The sequence below is a fragment of the Tubulanus polymorphus genome, chromosome 2, assembly GCF_964204645.1.
Source record: "Tubulanus polymorphus chromosome 2, tnTubPoly1.2, whole genome shotgun sequence".
In the NCBI taxonomy this organism is placed as follows: domain Eukaryota; kingdom Metazoa; phylum Nemertea; class Palaeonemertea; order Tubulaniformes; family Tubulanidae; genus Tubulanus; species Tubulanus polymorphus.
In genome coordinates, this window is record NC_134026.1 from 6,438,380 (window position 1) to 6,465,752 (window position 27,373).

The 27,373-nt window shown below is 38.3% G+C and overlaps 4 protein-coding genes across 6 annotated transcripts; 1 reads left to right on the forward strand and 3 right to left on the reverse strand.

Moving 5' to 3' along the window:
- Positions 1-5,160: 5,160 nt before the first annotated feature.
- LOC141899781 (linear primary-alkylsulfatase-like) lies at positions 5,161-8,622 on the reverse strand. Of its 3 annotated transcripts, XM_074786303.1 has the most exons (6): positions 8,543-8,621; positions 8,395-8,429; positions 8,051-8,261; positions 7,195-7,401; positions 6,651-6,900; positions 5,161-6,366 (listed from the first exon to the last, which is right to left on the reverse strand). In XM_074786303.1, exons 3-6 carry the CDS (start codon positions 8,240-8,242, stop codon positions 5,264-5,266), a joined length of 1,752 nt encoding a protein of 583 aa, XP_074642404.1. In that variant the 5' UTR covers positions 8,243-8,261; positions 8,395-8,429; positions 8,543-8,621; the 3' UTR covers positions 5,161-5,263. The 3 variants fall into 3 exon arrangements, with proteins under 3 accessions (XP_074642404.1, XP_074642403.1, XP_074642405.1); XM_074786302.1 differs by lacking the exon at positions 8,395-8,429 and having other exon boundaries at positions 8,543-8,622; XM_074786304.1 differs by lacking the exon at positions 8,543-8,621 and having other exon boundaries at positions 8,395-8,431.
- Positions 8,623-9,397: 775 nt separating this feature from the next.
- Positions 9,398-15,966, forward strand: LOC141898333 (multidrug and toxin extrusion protein 1-like). The gene is made up of 20 exons (XM_074784182.1): positions 9,398-9,436; positions 9,828-9,985; positions 10,085-10,167; positions 10,470-10,571; positions 10,896-10,964; positions 11,063-11,111; positions 11,317-11,416; positions 11,490-11,532; positions 11,641-11,685; positions 11,949-12,040; positions 12,206-12,303; positions 12,401-12,514; positions 12,983-13,050; positions 13,154-13,262; positions 13,497-13,572; positions 14,233-14,302; positions 14,499-14,631; positions 14,895-14,989; positions 15,133-15,223; positions 15,582-15,966. Exons 2-20 carry the CDS (start codon positions 9,877-9,879, stop codon positions 15,854-15,856), a joined length of 1,821 nt encoding a protein of 606 aa, XP_074640283.1. The 5' UTR covers positions 9,398-9,436; positions 9,828-9,876; the 3' UTR covers positions 15,857-15,966.
- A 212-nt stretch (positions 15,967-16,178) lies between these two features.
- Positions 16,179-20,805, reverse strand: LOC141900487 (uncharacterized). The gene is made up of 10 exons (XM_074787403.1): positions 20,599-20,805; positions 20,217-20,338; positions 19,960-19,998; positions 19,530-19,738; positions 19,365-19,451; positions 18,654-18,975; positions 17,954-18,256; positions 17,247-17,421; positions 16,599-16,783; positions 16,179-16,282 (listed from the first exon to the last, which is right to left on the reverse strand). Exons 1-10 carry the CDS (start codon positions 20,793-20,795, stop codon positions 16,233-16,235), a joined length of 1,689 nt encoding a protein of 562 aa, XP_074643504.1. The 5' UTR covers positions 20,796-20,805; the 3' UTR covers positions 16,179-16,232.
- Positions 20,806-21,580: 775 nt separating this feature from the next.
- LOC141900488 (uncharacterized) lies at positions 21,581-26,293 on the reverse strand. The gene is made up of 10 exons (XM_074787405.1): positions 26,064-26,293; positions 25,700-25,824; positions 25,378-25,416; positions 25,088-25,296; positions 24,916-25,002; positions 24,201-24,525; positions 23,648-23,944; positions 22,819-22,993; positions 22,117-22,301; positions 21,581-21,706 (listed from the first exon to the last, which is right to left on the reverse strand). Exons 1-10 carry the CDS (start codon positions 26,255-26,257, stop codon positions 21,657-21,659), a joined length of 1,686 nt encoding a protein of 561 aa, XP_074643506.1. The 5' UTR covers positions 26,258-26,293; the 3' UTR covers positions 21,581-21,656.
- Between the last annotated feature and the right edge of the window lie 1,080 nt (positions 26,294-27,373).

Sequence of the window (27,373 nt, forward strand, 5' to 3'; positions counted from 1 at the left end):
TTCGCATTACGCAGTTTTCTGAACCTAGTTCTAGAGTTTTAGAGTTTAAGTTTTGTTGACCATATGAGTAGGTAGAAATCATTGGAAATTAACTGATTTTTAAATCTTAAGAGTCAACTCCTTAAGTGTCGAATCAAATTGAGTCTCATGAACTATCCCTGGAAGATAGAATTGGAAGTGGTAAATGTAATCGAAAATGAACTGGTTTTAATTGTCGAGTTGCCTAATAACTGTGGTCCAGAATTCCGATTCATGATTTCAAAGAATTAATTCTAGTTTGAATTCGGAAACTAAAGGAAGATATTTTCCCATTTATTCAAATATATTTGAAATTGTAAAATAAAAAAAAGCTATCTTATTCGAGTAAATTCACTACACTACAGTAATCACCTTCTCTTTTCGAATATTCTTTGCTTAGAGCGTGGAATGTGATTTCATCAAAATGCTATCTATAAACCACGTGAGCGAATGAAAAGACTTCTAAGTAAAAAACGACAGTTGAAGTGATCGGAACTGCGTTGTTATGTAAATTACCAATTGATGTCTGTGGAGTTGAAAAAGGTTCTTGGAAAATTCATCAGCAGATTGAGACTTGAAAAACAGAAATATTCGCCAAATTCATGAAAGCGTTTTGATTGGTTGTCTTTTTCGGACGAGAGGTGTGCCGACTCGAGTGCCATCTATGATCATAAAACCTGTCATATTGTTCCTTGTTAATGCCTTTCTAAATAACTTAAGAGTACGGATACGATTTTAATTTTTTTGTCCTGTTCCCTTCAATTTTAAAACCCCTATCATAGAAAATGTTTTTTTGAACTTTTATTTTTTCTCTTCGCCCTCACGCTCTTTTCTTGAAAAATTCCGTACTCCAAGTAATTTAAAAAAGGCCTCTATTCACAAAAAGACTTAAAATATATCTTGTCTGTATCATAACCTCTGCGTCACCATTGATCCTCAATGGTCATGCTCTTAGGTCGAATGATTGATCACAGTGATACAATATTTCTCGGTGTTTTGACTGTAGCGTCAAATCTTTGGCCAGGTCTGTTAACACTGGTAAACCAAAGATGAACGACTGTATTCGAAGACGTTTAGTTTATTTCTCTCATACAGTACAGTACTCAACAGTATACACGTGCTCAATAAGGTGTTTAATCACAAATGGCCGAACAAAGATATTCACGCTTCAAATAATGTACAATCAAATCAGATACGTCCAGATTATATCATACTCACTTGCCAGGGTTTGATTACCACCCGCCGGAGCTCACGCTAACTCAAACCCTGCCCGAAACCCTTTCATTGGTCTATTACATTGCCCACGATTTCTTGAGCGGACAGGTTGCAGACTTAACAAAGTTCGGAGATTTTGTTCCGAGATAGTATGGCAGAATTGATTTCGAAAATAATTCGGTATTATCTTAAGAAAGTCGGCATTGTTTTTCGGATGCGCAATAGCGCCAACCCGTGTGGATTCCTTCATTGGTCTATTTCGCCACCCACAATTTCTTGGGCGGACAGGTTGCCGCCAGTTTGTGTTGGTGTGAGCCTCCGCGGGAGGCAATCATAGCCTGGCAAGCGAGGACGGTGGATCATCGACTCATCTAGATAATGACATCGACAACAGCTCGTCTGTGACAACATCGGAATATTCGTGATATAAAACTAATCATAGAATTCCAGTAATGCTCAATCGTACCGAGATGGCTGATACGCCTACCCCCATCCGCTCTTACCGAGGTCAATCGGTTCATGATAGTGTGGTTATTGAACACGTACATAAAAGGCACCCAGATGTAATAAGCTAAACTGAAAGCTTTCAAAAGGTAATATACCGGCTTGTTATCCAGAGACATAAACGTAACGATAGACACGGGTAAAAAGAATAGTAAAAAGACAACTATAAACATGATACAACGTCTTGAAACGACGAAATGCATCGATCTCGGGCGACGAGTGCTCACTCTCGTGATATCCGATCGTCTGTTGTTGTCTACTACTACAGTCGGCGCCATTTCCTCGGTAATAACCTGCTCGACTATTTCTAAATCGTTTTCGGACTGACTTTCGGGCGCGTCTTGCACGATATACCGAACCGATTTGATGCTGTTGTTCGACGGAGTTTTGATCATTTTCGAATCGCGCCGAGTTTTCGAAGGTCGACTGTCGTGACTATCTCGCGTTCCTCGGTATCTAGTGATCGACGAGGCGATGCTGTTTCTAGCCTGTCCCGACGGCCGGGCCGCGACCGGTTCAGGTTGAGACGAACAAGAAACGTTTTTGCCTGGAAGTTGAGACTCTGGTGGTGAGGGGTCCGATCCGGGGTTAGGTGTTAGCAGACAATCGCTACTTTTTGCCGATGTATCGCTGTATTGACCATTTGGCTGGAAATTTGGAGTAAACTTTATATGAAAATGAGAAAAAAAACAATACAAACGTGTATTGGGATACACAATACGAACGTGTATTTTTTGTACTTTACAAACTAACCACAGTATCCTAGGTACTATATATATAAAAAAAACCCAGAAAACAAGGGAGCCATCTCCTCGTCAGATCGGTCGATAGGTACGTCGTCACTTCAACAGTTCGTAATTTTGTTATTAATTGTCCAATCCGCTTCAGATAAAGTTTATTGTAAAAAAAGGATTTATGCACAAGTCCGAGTTTTTCTATATAGTCCCGAGGATACTGGGTCAAAAGCCTTTTGTGTCAGGTCCCTGTGAAACGAACAAGTCTAGTACAGTTTATGAGTTAAACACTGACAAAAAAAATCTGTCCGTATTGTAACGATAATACCCCCCTCCCACTAAGCATGAAATATCAAAACGTGTCTCACCTGAATTTCAGTTTGAGTTTCAGCGTCCCGCAGATGAGTTGTTTTCTGTTTGCGTCTTTTCAAGCGTTTGATTTGATCCTTTTTCGGTAGATTAGTAATCGGTGCAAGTTGAGGAGGTGGCGGCGATCTCCAGGGCAGTAGATGGAATTTGGACACTTTACGGAACGCTGATAAGGCCAATGCTTTGTCGGTTGGTAGCTGCATCGCCGATGAAGATCTCTTCAATCGGAGCGATGGAATCGGTCGCCGACTTAACTTGCGAGCTATCTCCGGTACGTGGTCCGATAGACAATCCGTGCCGCCTTCGATTCGTTCATTCGCCGATTGTCCCAATGATGTCACACTATCAGCCGGTTTGGAACTGCCCGCGCTACGGAATGACGAAATTCGCGTTTCACGACCTGTCAAAGTTTCATCCAGTTCCGAGTCGTAACTGTTTATTCTTGGTAGAATCGAACTGCATCGATCGGAGCGCGATGTTTTACACAGTAAACTTGACGGCCGTTTGCCTTGCGACGATGCCCTCGACTGACAAGGAGATGTAGCTGTTGATATGCGGTTCGTCGACTGTCCTTCTGTTGCAGCGGCAGCAGCAGCTGCAGCTGCAATCGATGCGTTCGCTTCAACTTGGAACAGATCGTCCGAGATAACCGAATATGCATCGAAAGATCTGTAGGAGACGCTGCTTCTGCGATGAAACACTGCAGTCTTAGCAAACATAGCCTGGTCAATAACAGAAGATGAAGTTGACATTCCCAACCACGGTGGAATATTCTGCTCCGTGGTGGCGCTGGATCTTTTCTGTTGATTCATATTGTTATCGTCGTTATTGCACGAAATGCTCGTTTTTCGTACTATATCCTCGTCAGCTGGTTCGGGTACCTCATCCTGGATAGCTGTGAACATAGTCTGCTGATTCACGTCTGAATCGCGTTCCTCAACTTTTACGTCCTGATCGACGACGCATTGAGAATTCGGTTTGATGGTCGTCGTAACGCAGACTACTTTTCTGTCCTTTTTCGCCGTGTGATTCATAATTCGCGCGTACGAAATGAACATCGTAATTGAACTGACGCAGATGCGAACAGTTTGAAGTGAATTCGCGAACATGTCGTAATCAGTTTCGTCTGGAAATTGTATCGAATCGGCCAGATTACTACTACTATTAATACTATTGCTAGGTAGAGCTGGTAGAACGCAAACACGGACCGCATACGGACGTACTTCTTTTTTTTCTGTATGCAAAAATATGATGAGTTGCACAACGGTATTTACTACGGCCAATAAAGCGCCAAAAACCAAGTAAAAGGTGTTAGATAATTTGATACCGAATGTTTTCAGAGATGATCTGACTTGCTGGACAGCGATGAAAGAAACGCTCATAAACATAGCGTTTTCAACGGTCGATTCGGTCGAATGTTTCACGTTGCAAAATGTTAACGATGTTTGAATATCGAACTCTGTCGCTTCGAGTTCCCGTATGAAGACGGCTGCAGTTTCGATCGTCTGTAAAAGAACGCCTACCGAACACGTGTATACACCGGTACTAATCAGCAGACAAATTAATTTGTAATTCTTGAAGAATCTAAAGTGTTTGTAAATCAATATCGCCACTTTGATGTTCGTCGCAAGGCCGCAAATAAAATTCAAACATAGAATGATGCAGGCGACAATCATCATCGATAGTGAACTTACTGAAAGCGACGACATCTTGGAACCTTTAAAACGACATCTTCTTATTCACGAGGTCGAGACCGGTTTGAACAAGGACAGTCGTTGGACAATCCTCTTATCAATTCATTTCTCATAATACACGATTTAGTAGAAATTAGCGGATTCAACTAAACGGTGTGAATGACCAATGGGTCTTTAGTTGCCAAGCCACGTTCGCGTCACTTCCTCTTACTAAAAACTTGCTAATTGTTTAAATGAAGATGAAGTCCTCAGTACTCCGATCGAGTTAACGGTTTTAGTAAGCGCCTATCCCTGCACTTTCTCGAATTTGCTGCTGTATATATTTTCATATTTGAGGTTTTCACCAATCCCTGATTTAGTCGCGCATATCAACAAGATTAGGCCCAGTCTCAGCCTCAGCAAATCCAATATCAACTCAATAAGACTAGCCTCTAGATTATAGCTATTTGCCATGGCTATGTAACTGGGCCCAGGGTGTATCATTATGTATTTATCTCAACTGACAATTTTGAAAAAAGAACATGTCTCTCAAGGAATAAATAGTATTTATCTCAACCGAAGCTAATTATGAAAAAGACGTATGTCTCATAAAAATATCTTCCGGAAAAACACGAAATTACTAGTTATCGAGAATTTATTTCTATATCACAATATCAAACTACTAATACAATCAACTATGTAATTTACAACAAATCAGATGGCGGAAGGGCAATTGGTAAAAAATTCACATTATACTTCGAATAGCGTCATAATCTGTTCTAGATCTTTAGGATTATCGACAGTCAGTTTGCCGGACGCTATCGCTTGAACCGGAGACCGCACCCGCGCCAAAACATCCCTCCAAAGTTGGCTAGATATTGTGACAGTAACATCGGGCTTCTTCGGGACTGCTCGGGAAAGTTCGATGACATTGTTACGTATTTCCATAGTAACGATCGGTTCGTCCCCGTCCGTGAATTTGAAGGTCACAACTTTGTGAACACCGTCGCATTGCTCGGCCTTGAGATTCAAGGTCAACACCTCGAATAAAAGATACATCGGTAATTTCATGATGGTGTCGACACGGAATTTCTGACTCGGTTTTATTTCCAATCCGGCGGTTTCTAAAGCCGACGTCATGTAGTAATTTCGACCGTTGGCGCTGATTTGTTTTTCGCCGAGTCGTTTCAGCGATTGAATGCGTAGTTTTTTGGCTTGTTTGTTTTTAGTATTCAGGGTATATACGCTCGACGATAATTCTAAAGCCCATTGATAATCTTTATCGTCTAAAGCTTTCTTCGCTTGTTCTAAGATCTTATCTACGCCACCGGCTAGTTTAATCATACGATCTGCTTTATCTTTTGGGGTAAATGGTATCAAATCTACGGGATCACCGCTGAACCATCCCAAATACGTATTAAACACACCCCTCACCGACCATTCAACAGTCCCGTAGAATTCTATCAAAAATGGATGATCTATTAGACGCTGCGGTAGTTTAACCAGAGGTACGATTTCATTCGGCAGAAGACCCTTGTTCAGGTGTCGCACGGTTTGGTCGTGTATCAGTTGAATGGCGTCTTTATAATCGGTAAACAGATCGTAAATTTCTTTTTTACCAGAAATCGGTCTCGTGTGACTGGGCACGATATGTTCCGCTCCCAATTTACGCATCTTGTCCAACGACTGAGACCAGATTCTGACGTCACGAGATGGAGTTCCGCGAATGGCGTATAGGTTTGGAAACGCCCGATAGATGTCGTCAGCAGGCATCAGTACCTTTTTCTCTTTATACCAAACAGCCATCTGGTCCGGGGTTTCTCCTGGTATGTGAACCAGCGTCAAATTGATTCCTTCAATAGAAATACAAAGATACGATATTTTATCGATGGTATTTTGAAAATAGAATCACCTATTGTGGGGGTCACCGCCACACGAGATAAACAGGCATGTACCTCGGGGCCATCCGTAGTGCTTTATTGTGCGTTGCCGTTGGCGGTAGGTATAGCTGGACACGGGCAAGCAAGGATAGGATCTCCCCACTCAGAAAGATCAGTAAAATTCACCAATATCTGCGCACCAGATGGTTGCTCTGCGCGAGGGAAAGGTCATTAGACTTACTTCCATCTTTACTTACCAGCGATTAAGAACTCTTCTCTCTCTTTGGTTAAAACTCGGTTCGGAAAAACAAGACCGCTGACTGAGTCTTTGTGATATTGAAGATGCGGTCCGATACCGGAGTTAACCAGGGCTGTATTGTAAACCCCGAATTGTCTCATTCCTCGTTTGAAAATGATCGGGTTCGTCGTGAAAAATCGCTTTAATTGAGGCAATGTTGATTTATGCGACCAAACATCCGGGGGATTCTTAGGATCATCAATGAACCCCTGAAACGTAGATTAGATTCAGGGTAGAAATATTAAGAAATAGATCAGACTTTCAAACAATCAAGACGATGATTCTTACTAAAGGTTCCGTGAGACAGGTGAAATAGGTAACTTGGCTTTCAAAATTTGTTTCAAATTCAAAAATTTCGGGATCTTTCTTAGTGTGCAGGGATTTAACATTATTGTTCACCACGGACTCGGCGTGTTTCATCAATTACAATTTGTGATTCATGGATTGCATTTTCAATTCATTGTCCAGAAAAAATGGCGTTTTCATATTTTCGGTGTACGTACCAAGGCCCCGTTCATATGATCAGCGTGGTTATGGGTATAAATGATCGCTTTCACCGGTTTGTCGACGAGTTTTTTGAACGCTTTGCGGATCTCACGAGCGACCGCCACGCTTTCGGTCGTGTCGACTATCGCGACGCCATCAGGACCTTCCAACATGATGGAATTGGCCAACGCGTAACCAATAGCAACATAAATACCGTCTGCAACCTGAAACAGGTGAAAAAGATGCTGAGAGATGATGACTGCAGAGTGGCTTTAGTATCAGGCTGAAAATATGATCCATCTTTAATACAACCACAGGGTATTTCAGTAACAGATCATGTTTACGAGGTGCCTGAGTGCATCATTGAGAAACAAAGCTATTCTTCTTCAAGATCTAACAATACGTGGTGGCCTTGGTTATACGTATGCTAGCGTTTGCCGTGGTTTCTCGAATATTAGAAGCTTGTGGCGATGAACTAAATTTGATACTAAATAGGTTCAAATTCATCCTTTAGGTGATACAGGGTCGGGATTCGAATTTATCTTACAACTATGGAAACTGAATCGAGTACAAAATATAGGATTAAATACGTAAAACTTTGATGGTAGAAATACAACTATATACAGACTGTACGTACATCTTCATTGGAACAATCCCCCCGAGGGGATGTGCCTACACGATGCCTAAATTGAAGTCCATGTCCAAATAAAATCTCTGTAAAATCTCAATGCAAGCCGTTTGATCAAATCTTCCTTTTCTAGCGATGTAACGCCATACACATTTCCAAAGCTTTTAATTAATCTGTATTTGGTCAATTCAGTGGGATGTCAACCTAGACTCCAACAGATCTGAGTGTCTACTATTGTTTGTTACCTTTATCACTTGTGGCTTGTCGAATTCTTTCGAATGCTCTTTCAGCAAGGCTGGAGCAGTGACATCGTTCAGTAAAGTGTTCACAGACAGCGAGGAATCTGCAGCTCTGAATCTTGTACTGACGAATATCATCGATAATAACAAAATCCCAACCGCACCAGCAATAATCATATTTTGATTCGGAACAGCCATTTCTACAGCCGGTCGTTTCCTGATTAAAGCACACAAATATATTTCACCTCAGTACAGTATTTCAGTAGAGTTTTTCATATGATGAAACACATGCTATATGTCCTGCATGTATAATGCATTATAAAATCTATGCAAGCCCTTATCCTACTAACCTAGTACGTAGTTCTAACAAAACCTGTTTTTGTTCCTGTGCAAGTATTATAATGTTTGATATACATCCTCCCAAGTGACAGTTAGCAAATAGCTAAAAAGACAGTGACAAATTGACCTTTTACAGACGTCAAAATAATGAATACTTACCGAGATGAGTTACAAATTCTGTGCTATGCTATCCAGGGTTGCGGAATAAGATTCCGGCTCTGTAATTACCTCTACCCGCGGTCCCTACTGATTAACCGATGTTTAGCATTTAGCTTAGAGATAATAACACGGTTAGAACACGTGGATTAAACATCAGAAATAGTACAGAATCTATATACGTATTTTCTCCTAGGTGAAACAGCGTATAACGAATGAATACGTGAGCGAAAATGTTGTTTCAGTCGCTCTATACAAAATCTGCAACACAACCAGAAAGTAAACAGACATGAAATTATTACATGATATCAATAATAACTCAGCGGTTGATATATTCGAGTGTTATTTTCTGTCTTTGGCAGTACCGGGCGCGGCTTGAACACGACTTTCCGCAGCGGAAGGTTCCGAAAAGAAACACGATAAGTCACAAATCCGAACGACTTTCTGGGTGCGTTTCGTGTGCAATATGCGTCGCAGATCGTCTGGGTTATTTTCTATTTAACAAGATCAATAGTAACTGTATTAAAATTCCGTGGGACAGAGGTAAAACTTATTTCTTTATCTGGTTTAGGATTTACACGAAAATGCATCAGAAACTCCAAGTTTTCAGTTCGTTTCCAAGTATGATATGTTTCTTTGAAATCAATATTGAATTTTGTGTAATTTCATGGGGGTATTTTTCACATTGGGTTTTGTTGAAGTTGGCTGCGTATTTGCACGAGTCTTTGACGACAAATAGAGGGCGAATCAATCGCGTCTTCTTCTTCACCATTAATACATACACGTTAGAAAGGTCATGTCGTCACAGCTGATAAGATAAACCTGATATTTATGATTGAGATTGATTGTAATGAAGTGAATTCACAGACAGTGGACAGTGAGTATCATTCATATCAAGTAAGTACATACGTAATACGTATATATATATAACGTTTTTACATGATTATAGAAATGTTATTCCTCTAATCTTGGAGTAATCAAATGATTACTCCATGCTCTAATGAAGAACAAAATGAATAAATAACCACAAGAAAGCGCATTAAATCATCTTTTTACCAATTCAAAATTTCAAAAATGATATCTTTTAAAAAGAAGATAATCAGTATCATAATTTTGTAAAAATTTTACTTGAAAATAAATCATATCATATCATCATATTTTCTTTTCTCATTTACAGTCATTAATGAATTTAAAATTCGTAGATACGTAGTGGGAATCATATGAAATATAATCTATTCACCAGTTATTTCACTATTAATCTCGAGAAAACGATTTTATCAATATACAGTATCGTGTAGTAGAAGATATTTCAAGATTCATAAGACGTACACGGAATAATGGCCAAAGATAGAGTCGATCCCGACCGAGAGGGGCATTATAATGTTAAACACGCATTCAATTCCACTGCCGGATATTCCAGTATCGGACCTATAGTTGAAATAGAACGTAAGATGTAATAATAGATAACTATCGGTTCTAGTGCTCATTTCTAGGTTCTAAGGCGATATTTCTAAAATGTTTCATATCAATTTATCCTATTTACAGACACTGCCGCTAAAGCATGTCCGTGTTTTCCTTCGTGGTATCGAAGAGAGGCTAAAACAGCATTTGGATTGGCATGGCCAATGGTGCGTAGATTAAGTCTGCATTAGTATATCGCAATCTCGACCTTTACCAAGCAAACAGTACATAGCAATTAAAACCTAACTCTTACTGATCGCTTCACAGAATGACTTACGCAAAGTTTCATTTAAGTTCCATCAGTAACGTGTTATCATGACTAATGGAACTTAAACTTGTTCTATGGTTTGAATTGGTTTATTAATATTCTTTCCTGATGTACGTAGTTGAATGAAAATATTATTCAGTAAATTGTATCCGTAATTCGACTGTGTTACTCTGTCCTTTATCGTACTATTTCAATTTCAAGGTGATGACGACTTTATTTAATTTTCTTATGGCTCCGATCTCACTAATATTTGTCGGTAAACTGGGAACTGTGAGTTTGGGTGGCGCAGCACTCGCGAATACTGTAAGTATTACGACCATTTTGATGAAACACTCCGAGTCCGTGTTGTATACGATGATATTAAATCCCTGCACACCAATGAAGAATATGTAGGCTACGAAATGCTTCCTTGAGCTAATAGTGTATTCAAAGTTTTGAATTAATCCTATTAGCCATCTCCAGAAGTATGTTTTTCAGTATTCGCTTTCAGAATTCAGTATTCTTGAAGTATTCATGAAGGATGTATTTTATTGGCACATATTTTCATTCTTATTGTAGGATTTTATATTGCTGTATGTATATATAATCTGTTTGAATTATTCGCATATTCTGTTATCATTTTCTTAGGTAATCAATGTATTTGGCATCGCTGTTGGAGTTGGCGTCAGTTCAGCTGTAGACACTCTTATTTCACAGGTTATATTCAACTTGTTTCTAGTATTTTTTTAAAACTTTTTTTTACGTGTTTGAATTAAAGTAAAAAATATTACGAATTTTTCCTTATATTACTTCAGACATATGGAGCGAAAAATGACATGATGATTGGAATAATATTACAAAGAAGTAAATATTCTGAATATACATTTATATCAATTCTTCCCCCGCATTGGAACATGGGAGCATTGTGAAAATTCCCGATATCCTCAGGTCCAAATCTCTGCTACACAAACCTGGCCCTGCGTAAATAGCCTCTTGCGATATCATCAGGTTCGAATCCTTGCAGACGGAGTAATAAACGATTAAACGCACGCAATTCTGAATGTTTCAGGTCTAATGATTGTATCACTATTTGTCGTTCCTTGTTGGGTATTGCATTTGAATATAACCAGTATATTCATTCTGATTGGTCAAGATCGAGAAACTTCGATGTAAGTCTACGAAATTTCGTCCTCTATTTTGCTCGATAAGATAATTTACACAGCCTTTCGTATTTTTCTTCAGAATAGCTGGTGATTATGTGCTATATTTTATGCCTGGTCTTCTCGTAAGTTTGAACGAAAGCGAATTCATTCGCTCCGATTCGATGAAACTATTTCAGGAATATGAAATAGATATGAATTGTTTACTTTTCTGTTCTTGTCTTACTTTCTAGTTTGATTACATTTACCAAGTTCTCACAAAGTACCTTTACAATCAGGTTCGGAATCCATTCCATCTATCAGTACCCTTTAAATCCGCCATGAATCATTGTTATCTTTACACTTACAATGGTTGATTCCTGATCATTTCGAAACATTTCAAAAAATAATGTTTTGATGAAAACGTATATTAAATCAAACCTCTTTCCCTAAAAACATCTATTTTATTACTCTGTCTTTTTAGTATTGAATTGAATATTGTAATTGTAATGTAAGGGATACGGAATATGTAATGAATTTGTTTTTTTTCACAAATTTTCAGAATATAGTCTATCCGGGAATAGTGTTCGGTATTATCGGCTCGTCTGTCAATGTTATCGGTCATTTGATACTCGTTGATCTTCTCGGTACGAAGTAAGTCACATCGCTTCGACCCTGTCCTGGAAATTCCTAGAAATCTCCCTCAAACAAAAGATATACTCACACGATTAAGAAAAAAATTCCAGGAACTATTTCTACATCACAGAATCTATGACTTCGTCTATTTGATATCACTCAATATCAATAATTTTTTTGTAGTGGTTCTGCAATTGCCCAAGTCATCACATATTTCTCCATGGTTGTATGTGCTTTAGTCTATATATTTTGGTCAGGCGTTTACAAAAACAACTGGCCAGGTAGGTAACAATCTACGAAGTCAAAGACTATCCCTCTCTCTTTCTGATTTAATAAACTAATTATCTCATTTTGATATATATCTTCCTCTTTTTCCAGGTTGGTCGGTAGAAAGTTTCCAGGAGTGGGGACCTTTCTTCTCACTCGGAATTCCCGGTTTATTGATGGTGTTTCTAGAATGGGGAAGTTTCGAAATCGGGACCATTCTCACAGGTTCAGTTTTTATCTTCTTATTTTGTGTGTGCTTTATGTGACGAAAATGTGAAGATTAAGATTAATCTTCATATATCGAGTTACGACTTATCAATCAATTATAAATGATTTTGAGCTTTTTATACAAAACTAAATGAAATGAAGCGATAAATCAACGTCGAACTATTCTGTTTTACAAGTAATGATTAAAAGAAATCAGATATTTAGAAAAGTCTGAAAAACCTACGAGTTTGCGGGAGAATCGCTCGAGATTCGAACTCGGGTCGCCGGTTACGGAATGGATAGACATGACGTCACGGATACTCGCTAACGAACCGCTTGGATCCAGTGGGTCATATAGTCTCGAGACGCACGTCGCACGTGAAAAATATAACAACGACAAAACCATGTTTACGTCGTCTCTGGTATAATTTCGAGTTTCCACGTTTTGATCGGATAATGAAATGTGAATCGTTTTCAATCTTTCAGGTTTATTGGATGTTGTTCAACTGGACGCTCAAGCGATCGGGTTTCAAATACAATCTATTTGTTATATGGTAATCACTGTTTTGATTTCAATCGATTTCATCGATTTCAATTATAGATCCACACAGAGGACTCGCAATCGTCGATACTTTGTATATTTGTAAATATCTGCAGGTACCGCTTGGATTTTCGATATCGGCTAATATTCGAGTGGGTCAGTTGCTCGGGAACGGCGAGGCTCTGCAAGCGAAACGAGCCGCCCTCGCCTGTCTGTCCATGGTTTGTGAGTTGACGATTTGTTGAAAAATTGGAAACAAATAATATGATTGAATTATTATGATTGAATTATATGATAACAATTACGAATGATACCTTAATAACTGCTTTAATGGGGTCCTTCATATATGTGCCACAAATGGAAGATATGTTTACTTAAAAAACAGGATTAGACTTTAACTTTAACTTTAGAAATCAAACAGTAACTGTTCCTTCAACAATGTTATCTTTTTAAAAAAAGGTTGTACTGCTGTTACTGTAGCCGTGATCGTCGCATCTTTGCGTACAGTCATTCCACTTGTGTTCACTGTTGATGAGTAAGTACAACATTACCATTGTTTGACTTTCGTTTTCTGGGCTGATTGTGGGATTTGTTTTCTTCATAATCTGCTTACACGGAGATCGAATATAATCTCGACCGATATTTTGACTTGTCTATACTATTATTCAATGTATAGCCTTTTTTTAATAACTTGGTTTACGGGGTAGACCTATTAAAATATCATTTTGAAGGAGGAAATAAAAATAAAAAATAAAATTCCCTTAGTGAGATAAAATCACTTTTTGAAGGAAGAGGGAACTGTCGATAGGGCAATATACATATGTCCAAACAAATGATTCTTGAAAAGTTCGAATTCTGCACACTGCGATCAAAAAAGAACCTTGTGTTATTCAAGCCAGGATTCTCATTCGGCGGAGGTGAAAAACCTCTATTTTCCTCGTTTTTCCACTGAATTTGTTCCAGACGGGAATACAAATTAAAAAAGATCTTTTTATTTGACTTTTCTTCAAATTTCGGGAGGCGGTTCCCGTAAACCAAGCTATTAAAAAAAGGCCTAATGTAATCGCAGTATTCCACGTGATGTTGATTGTTTGTATTTGGAACGTTGTCGTCCGTTGTAATGTCCAAAAATGATCAAACCTTATAATCGTGTGACTTCCTAATGAAAGTTGTCTTCTGTGTTTTATATTTATAGGGAAGTGATTAGTTATGCTAGTATAATACTGGCTATTCTCGCCGCATACGAGATTTTAGATTCGATGGCAGTAAGTACAGACAATCAGGTGTCGATTAATTCCTTATTTGAACACCCATACATTTATACATTTTTTTATAAGAATCAAGATAACACAATGTTGCAGCCATCGTTATGAAACCTAAAACCTTTACATCATAAAATTATCTAAGTATTTCATATTCATGAACTTATTTTGATAATCGAAATGTTGTATATATTTATAGAGCGTAGGGGCTGGAGTTTTACGAGGATGTGGACGACAGAATATCGGCGCTTCGATCATCTTTGTAGGTTATATCTTAGTAGCATTACCTACTGGTATCAGTTTAATGTTTCTAACTGATCTGAAAGCTATAGGTAAAGAGAGTACAGAACCGTCATCTTTATAATGACATGATGTAGAACTATTGAGATATGAGCGAGTCACGTAGACAAGCGATCTAATGCAGCAATTCATAATGTACAATTTCTTAAGATATATCTTTAAGATAGTGTTATTAAAAATGCATTTATTTCTTATTCCAGTTAATAATCATTGATTGTAGATCATAAATTCTTATATCATGTATAGAATATATTCATTTATTCTCTAATAGGGTGCACTTTTTTTCTTATCTCAGGTTTATGGTTCGGACTGATGTCTGGTCTGATCGTTGTCAACGTGTCATATGTGTTCCTATTTTTGAGAATGAACTGGGACGAACAAGCTAAAAACGTGAATATACCAAATTATTCCTCATCATTTCATAGTTTTGCGATGCCGGTATTTTTGTCGAGCAACCGAAGCGCCACGACTTTGAAATCAGATTCTGTGTATATGATTTCTATGATTTTTTGTTTGTAATTCTACGAGTTTAGGCTAAAATCAGGGCAGGAATTGCCGCGAGGACTGCTGCAGCCGAGAAAGAGACAGGGGAAACGAAATTCGTAACAGGCGCCGAAACAGATCGTAAGCATTTCGTTTTTACAGATTTCGTATGAGCTTCAACTGTAACATTGTTTACGACTTATAAATCAAATATAGTAGCCTTTCATAAATAAGTCAATATCTAGACTTCCAAAGTCAAGAAAAATATGTATATCAAATCACACAAACGGCTCAGTTTATGGCTTTCGAAATCGTGACTGATGATACGTAAATGAAACGCGCCGTGGGTTGAGACTACTTTATTTCCAATCAATTAACCCTGATAGCATATTTATCATACACATGTAAATAACGTGTGTAATTTCTAGATTCAGTGCTTCATACGTTTATACTAGATCGATAATCCTTGTCATCATTATAATTGTCTCTGATGTTACAGCATTGCTGATCAGCGAGCGCTCCCAAAAACGCACCAGCTTCGACTACAGCAGTACAAATATCAACAAAGACTATAAATCAAAACTCACCTCAAAAGAATTGATTTACAGAAGAGGATTGACTTTCATGCTCGCGATGATGTTAATAGCGATCGGTATTTACATGCGATTAACTTTTCGAGTAGAACGCTGCGTTTTGCGTCCTGAAAACGGGACTCAACCACTTTACAATTCAACATTACCGTTCTGTTCACAGAATCATACACTTTTTGTATGAATTCTTTTACAGCGAATGAACAAAGAGTGATGTCAAAAACTACTGAAAAGTTGAAACATCGACAAACTAAAAATAAAAAAAAGCTCCGGACTTTATAAACTTAAACCTATTCCAATTTCATTCGTTTAAAATTGGTTTTGAGTTTTACACCGAATATTCGCAGCTCTTGATAAATTTTCAATTTGTCGATGTTTAAAACTTTTCGGTATTTTTTATGGTGGGTTTGAGACGCTCTTGTCGTTAATCACAATTTCTACCTCTTTATAGTGAATATAATATAGCGAATAGATAAATACCATACAATTTCTAATTCATTTTTTTATTGAGTATTCAATTGGGTTTTACTAACGGAATAGAATCGATATATCGTTCTGTTTTAAACCACTCTTGGGAAGATGCAACTAGAACATGTACGGCAACCATCCCCTGAAAAAGTGAGAAAGAAAACAATGATGCTATAGAGATTACGGGAATTGGTACGCAATATAAAATCCCATACTTAAGACAGCAAAAACTGTCTAAAATCCGCCCTCAAGCTGATTATTCTTGAAGATGACCACTCGGATAGAGTTGTAACGTCGAATGGATTTTATCAGTTCGAGGAAAAATTTCGGACCACTTTTATTTCTACGTCTATGTAGTATGCAGGGATTTTATACTATATTTTCATTACAGCACGGACTCAGAGTCTTTCGAAATACAAAATCGTCGAGTTTTTTTGTCACTTGGAAACTGAACTTACGTGGAAGTTTTTCGTAATAACAATAATGAAGTCTCATTTGTAAATTGCTTTCATTAGTATAACATTTGGGTCCGTTGCCACTTTCGCAGTGCGTTGTACGATCTCCGTATTTACTTCCCCAAGCGATCGATCCGTGTGTTACATTCATACCGTAAACAAGCTGACATCCGTAAGCGAATCTTTCCCTACGAAACCACATCTTTATCGTTAGTATTTTCAATTTCAGAATTTAAGGAAATGTAGGTTAAAATGTAGGTTAATCGATAGGTAACGCCTTAGAAATCTTTAAAAAGCTGAAACCAGCTCCACAGTCCTTAATTTGACTCAAAATTAATTCTATAATTCACAACTGTATAGAACTGGATCTACGTATCATCTTTTTTTCATACGATCAGACGCGGCCTCTCGCCTTCTCGTTCGAACCTTCTCGCTGGACCAAGGCGTCTTCCATGTGTCGTAACAGCTGTCGAATGTAGTGAAGCCAATATGCGTGACGCTAGGCCAACAAGATATTATATACTTTTCGAAGATTTAGAAGATTAGAAAAACAACAATTTATCCGTCGTTTCGGAAATATTCCTGGTCCAACTAGGAGGATTACTGTGCCCTTTATCAGCCACGATAGAATGTAGTAGAGATAATGCATACTGGAATAGATAGAATGGTTTATCAGTAGGAAGAACTATTTCATCCGTATATTTCCCATCCTTTTTACAGCAGAAATTTATGGTGGTTTTATCCGTCAGAAAAGAACCAGTGGGGACTGTTCCATCATTTTTACCATGAGTGTGACCAGTCCATCGCACCCACGACGAATAGAAACCTTCAAATAGAAAATTACAGTCATAATAATAAACGTTGCGACACGTTAGCCAAAAGCATATGCAGAGTCCTCTACGGAAGCGTCCTGGAGACATATTTGTTAAAAGAAAATTCGAGGCTTATTCGAGGCTTAATAAACTGGAAATTAGTTGAATGTGATTTTCGAGGTTTACTCCCAGTTTGTATCTCGACTTACAAACTCGGAATCAACCTCGAATGTTTTTTTTTTGCAAAAAGATATGTCCCCAGGACGCTTCCGTAGTTCGTTCCATATCGTGATTTAGATCTTATACACGTGATGTCACAAAGGGTCAATACACATGTCGTTTGTGAAAGAGGTATATACGTCGCCTATGTGCGTCCAACCGAAACATTGATACCGTCTTTCGACGTAATAACATCAATGAGACCCCAACAATAACAATGACAATGAAAATACTATCAGGGCACATAAAAAACTTGGTAGATTTCCTAATGGGAATTAGGTAAGTATGGCTGAGTCACGTTGGAAAAGCATAAACTACGTAACTCACCACTTGGACAGTATTCACCGTTTTTGAATATACAGTATCTTCCTACTGGCCAGTTTACATTCGTGTTTTTCTCTTGTTCGCTGTCCCTCGATTCTGACTTCATACAAAAATGTTGTTTGATCCAATTTCTGTTAATCGAATCAGATTGCCAATGCGTTTCAATCGTTGCGTCCCATTTATTTCGATTTGAAACTTGCATATATCTCGAACCATGCTCCCACGTGCCCGATGGGCACCCAGTTTTCGTCTTGGGCAATCCGTATGAACCGCGCGGCCATTTCAACTTGAATTCCATCACTTGGTCTGAAATCAATTTCGACAAGAGGAAGTAAACATGGGGTTGGGTCTACAGTCGAGCAACTCTAATAGCGAGGCATATTTTGGTCCATCTTCTCGGGATCTTCGGACGTTATTCTCAGGAGTTTTACCGTTCTCGGTTCAAGTTCTATCAAGTCTATCTCAGGGTTCGGTTCCTCAGTCAGAGAGTCAGAGAAATTTGGTTCAAAAGTGGTGTTAAATCTTAACACTGGACCTGAGTAGTAAGATTGGCTTTGTTGGTTGAAGACTGGTTTTGAATCCAAGCTCAGACTATGAAAGCGGCCCAAGAGTTTTAAAATTGGTTAATTTCCGACTTTTTAACTTTTTAAGTCAAATTTTAAATCAGAACTGTGGAACTGAGTCCTATGATCTGGTATCTCACCTTCGATTGGGTATCTGCTACGTTCGCTGAGATGTATGATATTTCTAATTGTATCGGTTACATTTTCAACCTTTAAATCATTGCAATGCGAACCACGCGTTCCCTTTGTTAACGCGACCAAGTCCGTTATTGGCATCAGTGTCCATCTTATAGGTTGATTCGAAATGTCAGATGTGTGCATTTCTAAATAATTTGCGCTCATTTTTTCTGCACGAATGCGTTCAAATACCTCTCTTGCTAGTACAGAATTTCTGTAAGGTTCGTCATCAATCGCTAGAGTCAGGCCATCACCTTTGAAGCAAATCTTAATTGGGGAGGCTTTCTACAATGCAAATAAGATCGAGAAACATTTGCAATGTGAAAATATGAAATTATGTTTAGCTGTTTTTATGAGGATTTTGAATACTAAAACTACTGAAACGTAATTCTTTACTACATAATTCAGTTCTCAAGCTGCAATTCTCAAGATTCTTTTAACATACTCGAAATGACGACATTAAACTTGACACCTCGTTTCAAAGTTCGATGATACAATATCTAACTAATGTAAGACGCCTTTCTAGTTTAATGTAAGATCCTACAAAATATATTAAGAATGAAATGTTCCCTTGAGCTAGTAGTTTATCATATATTTCGAATATACGTATCTTAGTAGTCATCTTCAGGAATACTGCAATATGAATTACGGTACCAAGAAATAGTCTCACTTACTTCAAGAGCAAAATTCAGGAATGTTTTACGGTTAATGCTATAGCGGCTTGCGGCAAGATCACCAACATCTAGGCCTGTTACAACGTGCTAAAAATACATACAAACACTTTCGATCACAAATCTACGTAACGATGTCATTGACGTTTCGTTCGACGCATTTCTTACAGTGCCCCATTGACGTATAAACCTTGAGACCGCCCTGGCATTCGTGAAATCTACCGAACACAATTCACCGGCAAAATCTGGATCAACCAGCTCAGGACTTCCGGGACGTCTGGTCATCCTTAAGCGACCTTCACCTTTAGAGCACTCGGTTAAACGTGTCACCAACACGTTCCTATATTCGAGAGTTTGTCTGGAAACACTTTCAAACTCTGAATAGATACGAATATTAAAGATGTTACACTAAACCTCGCCTAACTCTGACAAACTAAAATAACTTTAGGAAGACGGAAAAATGATTTCGTTTTTGTCCGAGAGTGTCGAGAGTCTGAGTACGCAATGCCGGTGATTATGCGGGTTTACTCTTATTTCTTTTTTGCGAAAATATCATTCAAGGAACAAAACAAAATGTCAAAAGTTTTGATTTTCTTACCTTCACTTGAAGTGAATGAGGCGTTCGTGAATTCATCATCTGTAATACAAATGGAGACTAATAGAATATGTGTAGAGAAACTTTGTTTTCCAAACAAAAACCAAATAAAAATCAGTGCAAAGTTTGCTTAAGACCAATCTAAGCTCATTTTGGTTCTATAGAATCTAACAACTTAATTTTAATTCTGTAGCAGATATAGCAAGTTAAGACTAGTTTTTTCCATGGAGTTGGGCCGTGTATGGTTTTCTCAATTTTACCTTGTACGAGGTGAGTTTGTTGAATGTTCTGAAACGATTTACTTCCAGTTATGAACTTGTACTGTTGTTTGCTAATACAATTAGCGAGTCTTTCGAATGAGATGACGTTACCTCGCGAATAACTAGAATACAATCAGTTCTTCATATGTCATTTAGGTTTCCAAAGAATAATCATCAGTATAGACTCGTCAGAAACAGTGTAATGCCCTGATATTTCGGGCGTAAGAAGCCCGTTAAGGGTATACAGTCGCATTATGCTGTTTATAAATCTGGCCAAATACATGATTGTAAAATTACATTCCATGTCTATTCTTTGTAGCATTTCAGTACATGTATGGCAAATGATTATCTATCCGTCTTGACCTTTTAACACCATACGTACCTTTTCGTCGAGGTTTTCGGAGAAAAGTCCAAAATTCGTCGAGTCAATTTCAAACCGGGGTCTGCATATCCGAGCGTAGGGTCTGCACGCCTGATGTCGTAGCCTAAACCTAAACCTGTATATCTAGGCTGAGGAATGGTGCGGGTCGCCACTATGACCGCAATAAGGCTGGATAGTACCACGTACCACATCATCATTCCACCAACAGTCACCGAATGAGTAGGCTACAGTGTCGGGGATATTTTGGAACGGTTTGTTTTGTGTGTGGAGTAATTTCCGGAGAAAATAACAATAAAAACATAATCGATAGAATTAGGCACAAAAATGAGTCCACTTAACAAACAGTAATTCGAATTATCGAGAGACTACAGACCCAGAAATTATAATCGGACAAACAACACAACAATCATACAATCGTATGAATGCATGCATTGAGTGCGTCTATTTCATGTGAATTGATGATAAACATACCGGAAACTATTAAGGATATGAGATTTTGTCTTAAGGAGTCTATGCACGAGACAAAAACATACATGTTTTGGGGTCGGTTGCAAAGTAATATAGATTTAAGACTTTGAAACAAAACTTATATAAAAAAGAACTAATTTACAGAGAAGATTGACTTTCATGCTCGCGATGATGTTAATAGCGATCGGTATTTACATGCGATTAACTTTTCGAGTAGATCGCTGCGTTTTGCGTCCTGAAAACGGGACTCGACCACTTTTCAACTCCACATTACCGTTCTGTTCACAGAATCAAATGCTTTTTTGTGTGAATTCTTTCCAGCGAATAAACAAAGAGCTGAAGATTTTCGGTTTTGGGAGAGCGATTTTTCAATGTTCCTCCTTGAAAATAGTTTTCAATTTCCAAAACCATGTTTCAAAATTTTTCGATTCTTGTTAATGGTGGGTTTGAGACGCCCTCGTCTCAAATCATGCATTTCTACCTCTTGATAGTGAATAAATAAGTAAAATACGATACAATTTCTAATTCAGTTTTTATTCCGTATTTAATTGAGTTTTATTAACGGAATTGGATCGATATATCGTTCTGTTTTAAACCACTCTTGGGAAGCTGCAACCAGTACATATCTGGCAACCATCCTCTAAAAGTGAGAAAGAATATTATGATATATATCGAACTTTTGGGAATTGGTTATTTGAAGTACCACACTTAAGAAAGTAAAAAGAGTACAAGCTGATGATTCTTGAAGATGACTAATGATAGAGTTGCTCGATGAATTATAAGCTCAAGGAAACAATTTGGACTCTTTTTATTTCTAGTGTGCAAGGATTTTATACTAATTTTATTTACAACACGGACTTAGAGTGTTTCATCAATGGTCACTGGATTAGTATTGAAGGGATATTGTCGTTTCGCCGACTAAATCATTAACTCGAGGAAATATCTAAGACTCTCTTCCCATATTCTTTCCACTTTCTAAATCATATTTCAACACGGGCTCGGAAGTTATTCGAAATACAGTTTTGTTATCACGAGGAATTTTTAACTTACGTGGAAGTTTTTCGTAATAACAATAATGAAGTCTAAGCTGTAACCTGTTTTCATTAGTATAACATTTGGGTCCATTGCCACTTTGGCAGTGCGTTGTACGATCTCCGTATTTACTTCCCCAAGCGATCGATCCGTGTGTTACCTTCATACCGTAAACACGCTGACATCCGAAAGCGAATGTTTCCCTAAAAAAAACCACAAAGCATTCGTTAGAATTTTCAAAGAATATGAAGAAATGTAGGTTAATCCATAGGAGACGTCTTAATGATCTTCAAAAAGCTGGTACCATTTCCACAGTTGTGGGTTAAGAATTTGACTCATTGAAAACTTATTAATTCTAATTCATATAGTTAGCTCTTAACTCACAACTGTATAGAACCGGATCTACATAGGCTATTATGTATTTACACAAGATGCGGCCTCTCGTCGTTCACTAGGAATCGAACCTAATCGATCGGCTAAGGCGTCTTTCACGTGTCGTCACGGTAAGCGGCCGGTATTCGTGACGTCAACACAAGTGTTTTCCATCCGATATGGCCGATAAGGGCCCACCCGCGAGATATCTATCCTCTGCGAAATTGTAAACGCTTTTCGAAGATTTAGAAGATTCTAAGTGCAAAAATAAGAATTCATTTCTCGTTTCGGAAATGGCTGTTTCTCTATCAACCACGATAGAATATACGTAGTAGAGATAATACTTACCGGAACAGATAGAACGGTTTATCAGTAGGAAGAACTATTTCATCCGAATATTTCCCACCCTTTTTGCAGCAGAACTGTATGGTGGTTTCATCCGTCGTATAAGAACCGGTGGGGACTGTTCCTTCATTTTTACCACGGTAGTGACCAGCCCACCGCACCCATGACGAATATAAACCTTCAAATAGAATCATACGGTCTTTTGAAGCCAGATGTCGCACACGGAGCACACACAGTTGTCGCACGCGTGAAAACAAGAAAACTAACTTGAAAGTTAATTGGCCCTTTGAAAAATAACACATTAATTGCTTAATACTGTCGACAATAAATGATATAATATGATATGATACCAAGGATCAATAAAGTTAATTTGTAGTTGAATATATCAATAATTGAATCAAATTGACCGGCAATCAATCTAGCTCCGATAAATTGATGACGTGTTGCACAACCTCTCAAACATTATGCTGTTATTCACAATTGTACGCAATTGTTATTTTGAACAGCCAATATTGATGACATAGTGCACATCGAGTCACAGAACCCCTTAAATGACGCATACTAGGTATCAATTCAAGCATTATTGTAACAGCTTTTACGGCGTCAAAAACACATTACGACATGAGAGGGTCGTCTGCGAATGAGTTCTACACGTCACCTTGTGCGCCCAGTCGAAACAGTGATATCGTCTTTCTACCTAATAACATGAGGTCTTGCACAAGAATAGTTTGTATTCCAATAGAAACATACCAATGAAGATTTTATCGGGGCATTTAAGAACTTGGTGAATTCATAGTATGACTTAGTCACGTCGAAAACATATAACGCTTACCACTTGGGCATTCTTCACCGTTTTTGAATATACAATATCTTCCTGCTGGCCAGTTTACATTCGTGTCTTTCTCGCTGTCACTCGATTCTGACTTCATACAAAAATGTTGTTTGATCCAATATCTGTTAATCGAATCAGATTGCCAATGCGTTTCAATCGTTTCGTCCCACTGATTTCGATTTGAAACTTGCATATATCTCGAACCTTGCTCCCATTTGCCCGATGGGCACCCAGTTTTTGTCTTGGGCAATCCGTAAGAACCGCGCGGCCATTTCAACTTAAATTCCATCACTTTGTCTGAAATCAATTTCGACACGAGGAAGTTAACATGGGGTTGGCTCTACAGTCGAGTGACTCAGACTCAAATAGCGAAGCAGACTTTGGAGGACCTTCTTCTCAGGATCCACTTTTTCAGTTCTCGGGTCAAATTCTAAGGTTTAACACAGAGTTTTGAAATTAGTTGGTTTCCGATGTTTTAAAGCTTTTAGATTAATCAGCTGTTGATTTGAGCCCCAGGGTCCTATGGCCTATCGGACTGAGCCTGGAATCTCACCTTCGATTGGGTATCTGCTGCGCTCGCTGTGATATATACTATTCCTGATTTTATTGGTTACTTTTTCAAGCTTTAAATCTTTACAATGCGACGAACCAAACACCCTCTTTGTTATCGCGACCACATCCGTTATTGGCATCAGTGTCCATCTTATAGGTTGATTGGAAATGTCAGACGTGTGCGTTTCTAATTTGTTCACGCTCAGTTTTTCTTCACGAATGCGTTCAAATACCTCTCTTGCTAGTACAGAATTTCTGTAAGGTTCGTCATCAATCGCTAGAGTCAGACCTTCACCTCTGAAGCAAATCTTAATTGGGGAGGCTTTCTACAAAGCAAATAAGATCGAAAAATGCATCCGCAATGTGATGAGAATTTTATTTAGTTGATTTTGAATACTTAAACTACTGAAACGTAATTCTGTACTGCATATTTCAGTGTTTAAGCTGCAATTTTCAGATTTTCTTTTCTCTTTAAGACATACTCGAGATGACAACTACATTAAACTTGTCGCCACGTTCAAAAGTTCGATGATTCAAGATTTGACTAATGCAATGACGCCTATCTAGGTTGATATAAAATAGCATAATAGTCCGAAATGTTTCCTTGAACTAGTAGCTTATTCTACATTTCGAATATATCTTAATAGTCATTTCTACAGAAATACTGCGATATGAATTACGGTACAGAGAAATGGAACGGACGTAGCCTCACTTACTGCAAGTGCAAAATTCAAGAATGTTTTACGGGAAATGCTGTAGCGGCTTGCATCAAGATCACCAACTTCTATGCCTGTTATAACGTGCTAAAAATGTATGGAAAATATACAAACATATTTGACCAAAAAATGGCGTAACTTTAATCGAAGTTTCGTTCGACGCTTATCTTACAGTGCCCCATTGACGTATAAACCTTGAGACCGCCCTGGCATTCGTGAAATCTACCCAACACAATTCACCGGCAAAATCTGGGTCAATCAACGCAGGACTTCCGGGACGTCTGGTCATCCTTAAGCGACCTTCACCTTTAGAGCACTCAGTTAAATGTGTCACCAACACGTTCCTATATTCAAGAGTTTGTCTGGAAACACTTTCAAACTCTGAATAGATACGAATATTTAGAAGATACTTCGATTTCTTTGTTACGAAAATTACTTACTTTCAAATCATAATTTTCTTACCTTCACTTTTAATGAATGAGGTGTTCGTGAAATCGTCATCTGTAAAACAATGAATTGAATATGTGCCGAGAAACTTTGTTTTTGAAACAGAAAACCCAATAAAATTGAGCACTAAGTTTGCTCGGGTGTGCTGTATCAACATAAGACCAGTCTAAGCTTACTTTGGTTCTAGAACCAATCTAACAGCTTAAGACCAGTCTGAGCTCATTTTGGGTCTAATCCAACAAACGACCAGTTTGATCTCATTTGGTTCTATAGTCAATCTAAAAGTTCTTAGTCTAAAGTTCGTGACTATGGAGTTTGGTCGTTGTCTCAGTCTTACCTTGTACGAGGTGAGATTGTTGAATGTTCTGAAACGATTTACTTCCAGTTATGAACTTGTACTGTCGCTTTTTAATACAATCGGTGAGTCTTTCGAATGAGATGATGTTACCTCGCAAAGCTAAACTAGAATGCAATCAGTTCCAAAGAATAATCTATCGGTATCGGCACGTCAGAATATAAACGTGCCTAATATTTCGGGTATATGAAGCCCGTCAAGGGGTTGCAACTGCATTTTTCTATAAATCTAGCCAAATACATGACTGTAAAATCATTATCGTTGTATACTCTATGTGGCATCATATTACATTATATAATGGCAAATGATTATCTATCCATCTTCCACATTTTTACACCATACATACCCTTGCGTCGAGATGTTCGGAGACAAGTCCAAAATTCGTCGAGTCACTTTTAAACCAGGGTCCGCATATCCAAGCGTAGGGTCTGCACGCCTGACGTCGTAGCCCAAACCTAAACCTACATATCTAGGCTGAGAAGTGGTGCGGGTCGCCGCTATGACCGCAATAAGGCTGGATAGTACCACGTACCACATCATCAGTCCACCAGCAGTCACCGAATGAGTAAGCTACAGTGTCGGGGATTTTTTGGAACTGTTTGTTTTGTATATGCACTAATTTCCGGAGAAAATTACGATACAGACATTTAACGACAGAATTAGCTACAAAATGAGTCCACTTAACAAACAGTAGTTCGTATTTTGTGCATTATTTAGAGGCTCCAGGCCCAATAATTACAATCGGACAAACGACATAACAACATAACGATCATATGGATGAACGTATCGTGTGCGTCCATAACATTTGAGGATATGAGATAATGATTTAAATTTATACAGGAAACAAATGTGTATAGGGGCATGTTGAAGTCAGGGGTTAGTTGCACTATCGTGGCTTAGATCTATGACTATCTCAGTTCTATGGCTAACCTAAGAAGTAAAGAAAATTGAAATCGGTTTTAGACCATTTTTCTGGACCTAGGCCACGACTGCGTGACTCTGGGTTTTGATCTCTTATCGAAAATTGCGTTTGAAATTAATATTTTAATATAACTATATGTATATTAGATTTTAAAATGATTAAGTTGGCGCTTTATTACGAAATTTGTAATTCTAGAATTATACATATTCAAGCTATACGTATGCGAAACAGCTAGAAATTATCACTTTAGAATGTCATTTCCTGGGAAAATGATACGCAGGATCCAGACCCATAGTTATCAGTTGAAATATGACTTGAGGGACAAAGATTTGAAAAACGAAATAATTTGGACTCAAATCCAACAGAGAAGTACGGAACAGGTGCTTGGTTTTATTCTCTTGTCGGAGTATCCCGTCTCTCGGAATTGGAAAAAGAACGCGTCCCCGAACTCTGGACATCCGCACCGCCATACGTATGTTCGTCCATCCTCGTTTGCCGAGCTCACGCGAACATCAGCACGCCAAATCCTGGTAAGCGAGGATGATGTTCGTCTATCTATTCAGCAATGGTCGTCTTAACTGTGGCATCAAAATCTATTTTCTGGAACATTTTCGGTCTCGGTATTCGTAAAGTGATATTGTAATCAATGGGTATTTCATCGCCTGGATTCAGCGTCATTCTATCAATTCGCAGATGGTTTGAAATTCTCGAGATATTTTGCGAATTGGCGACTG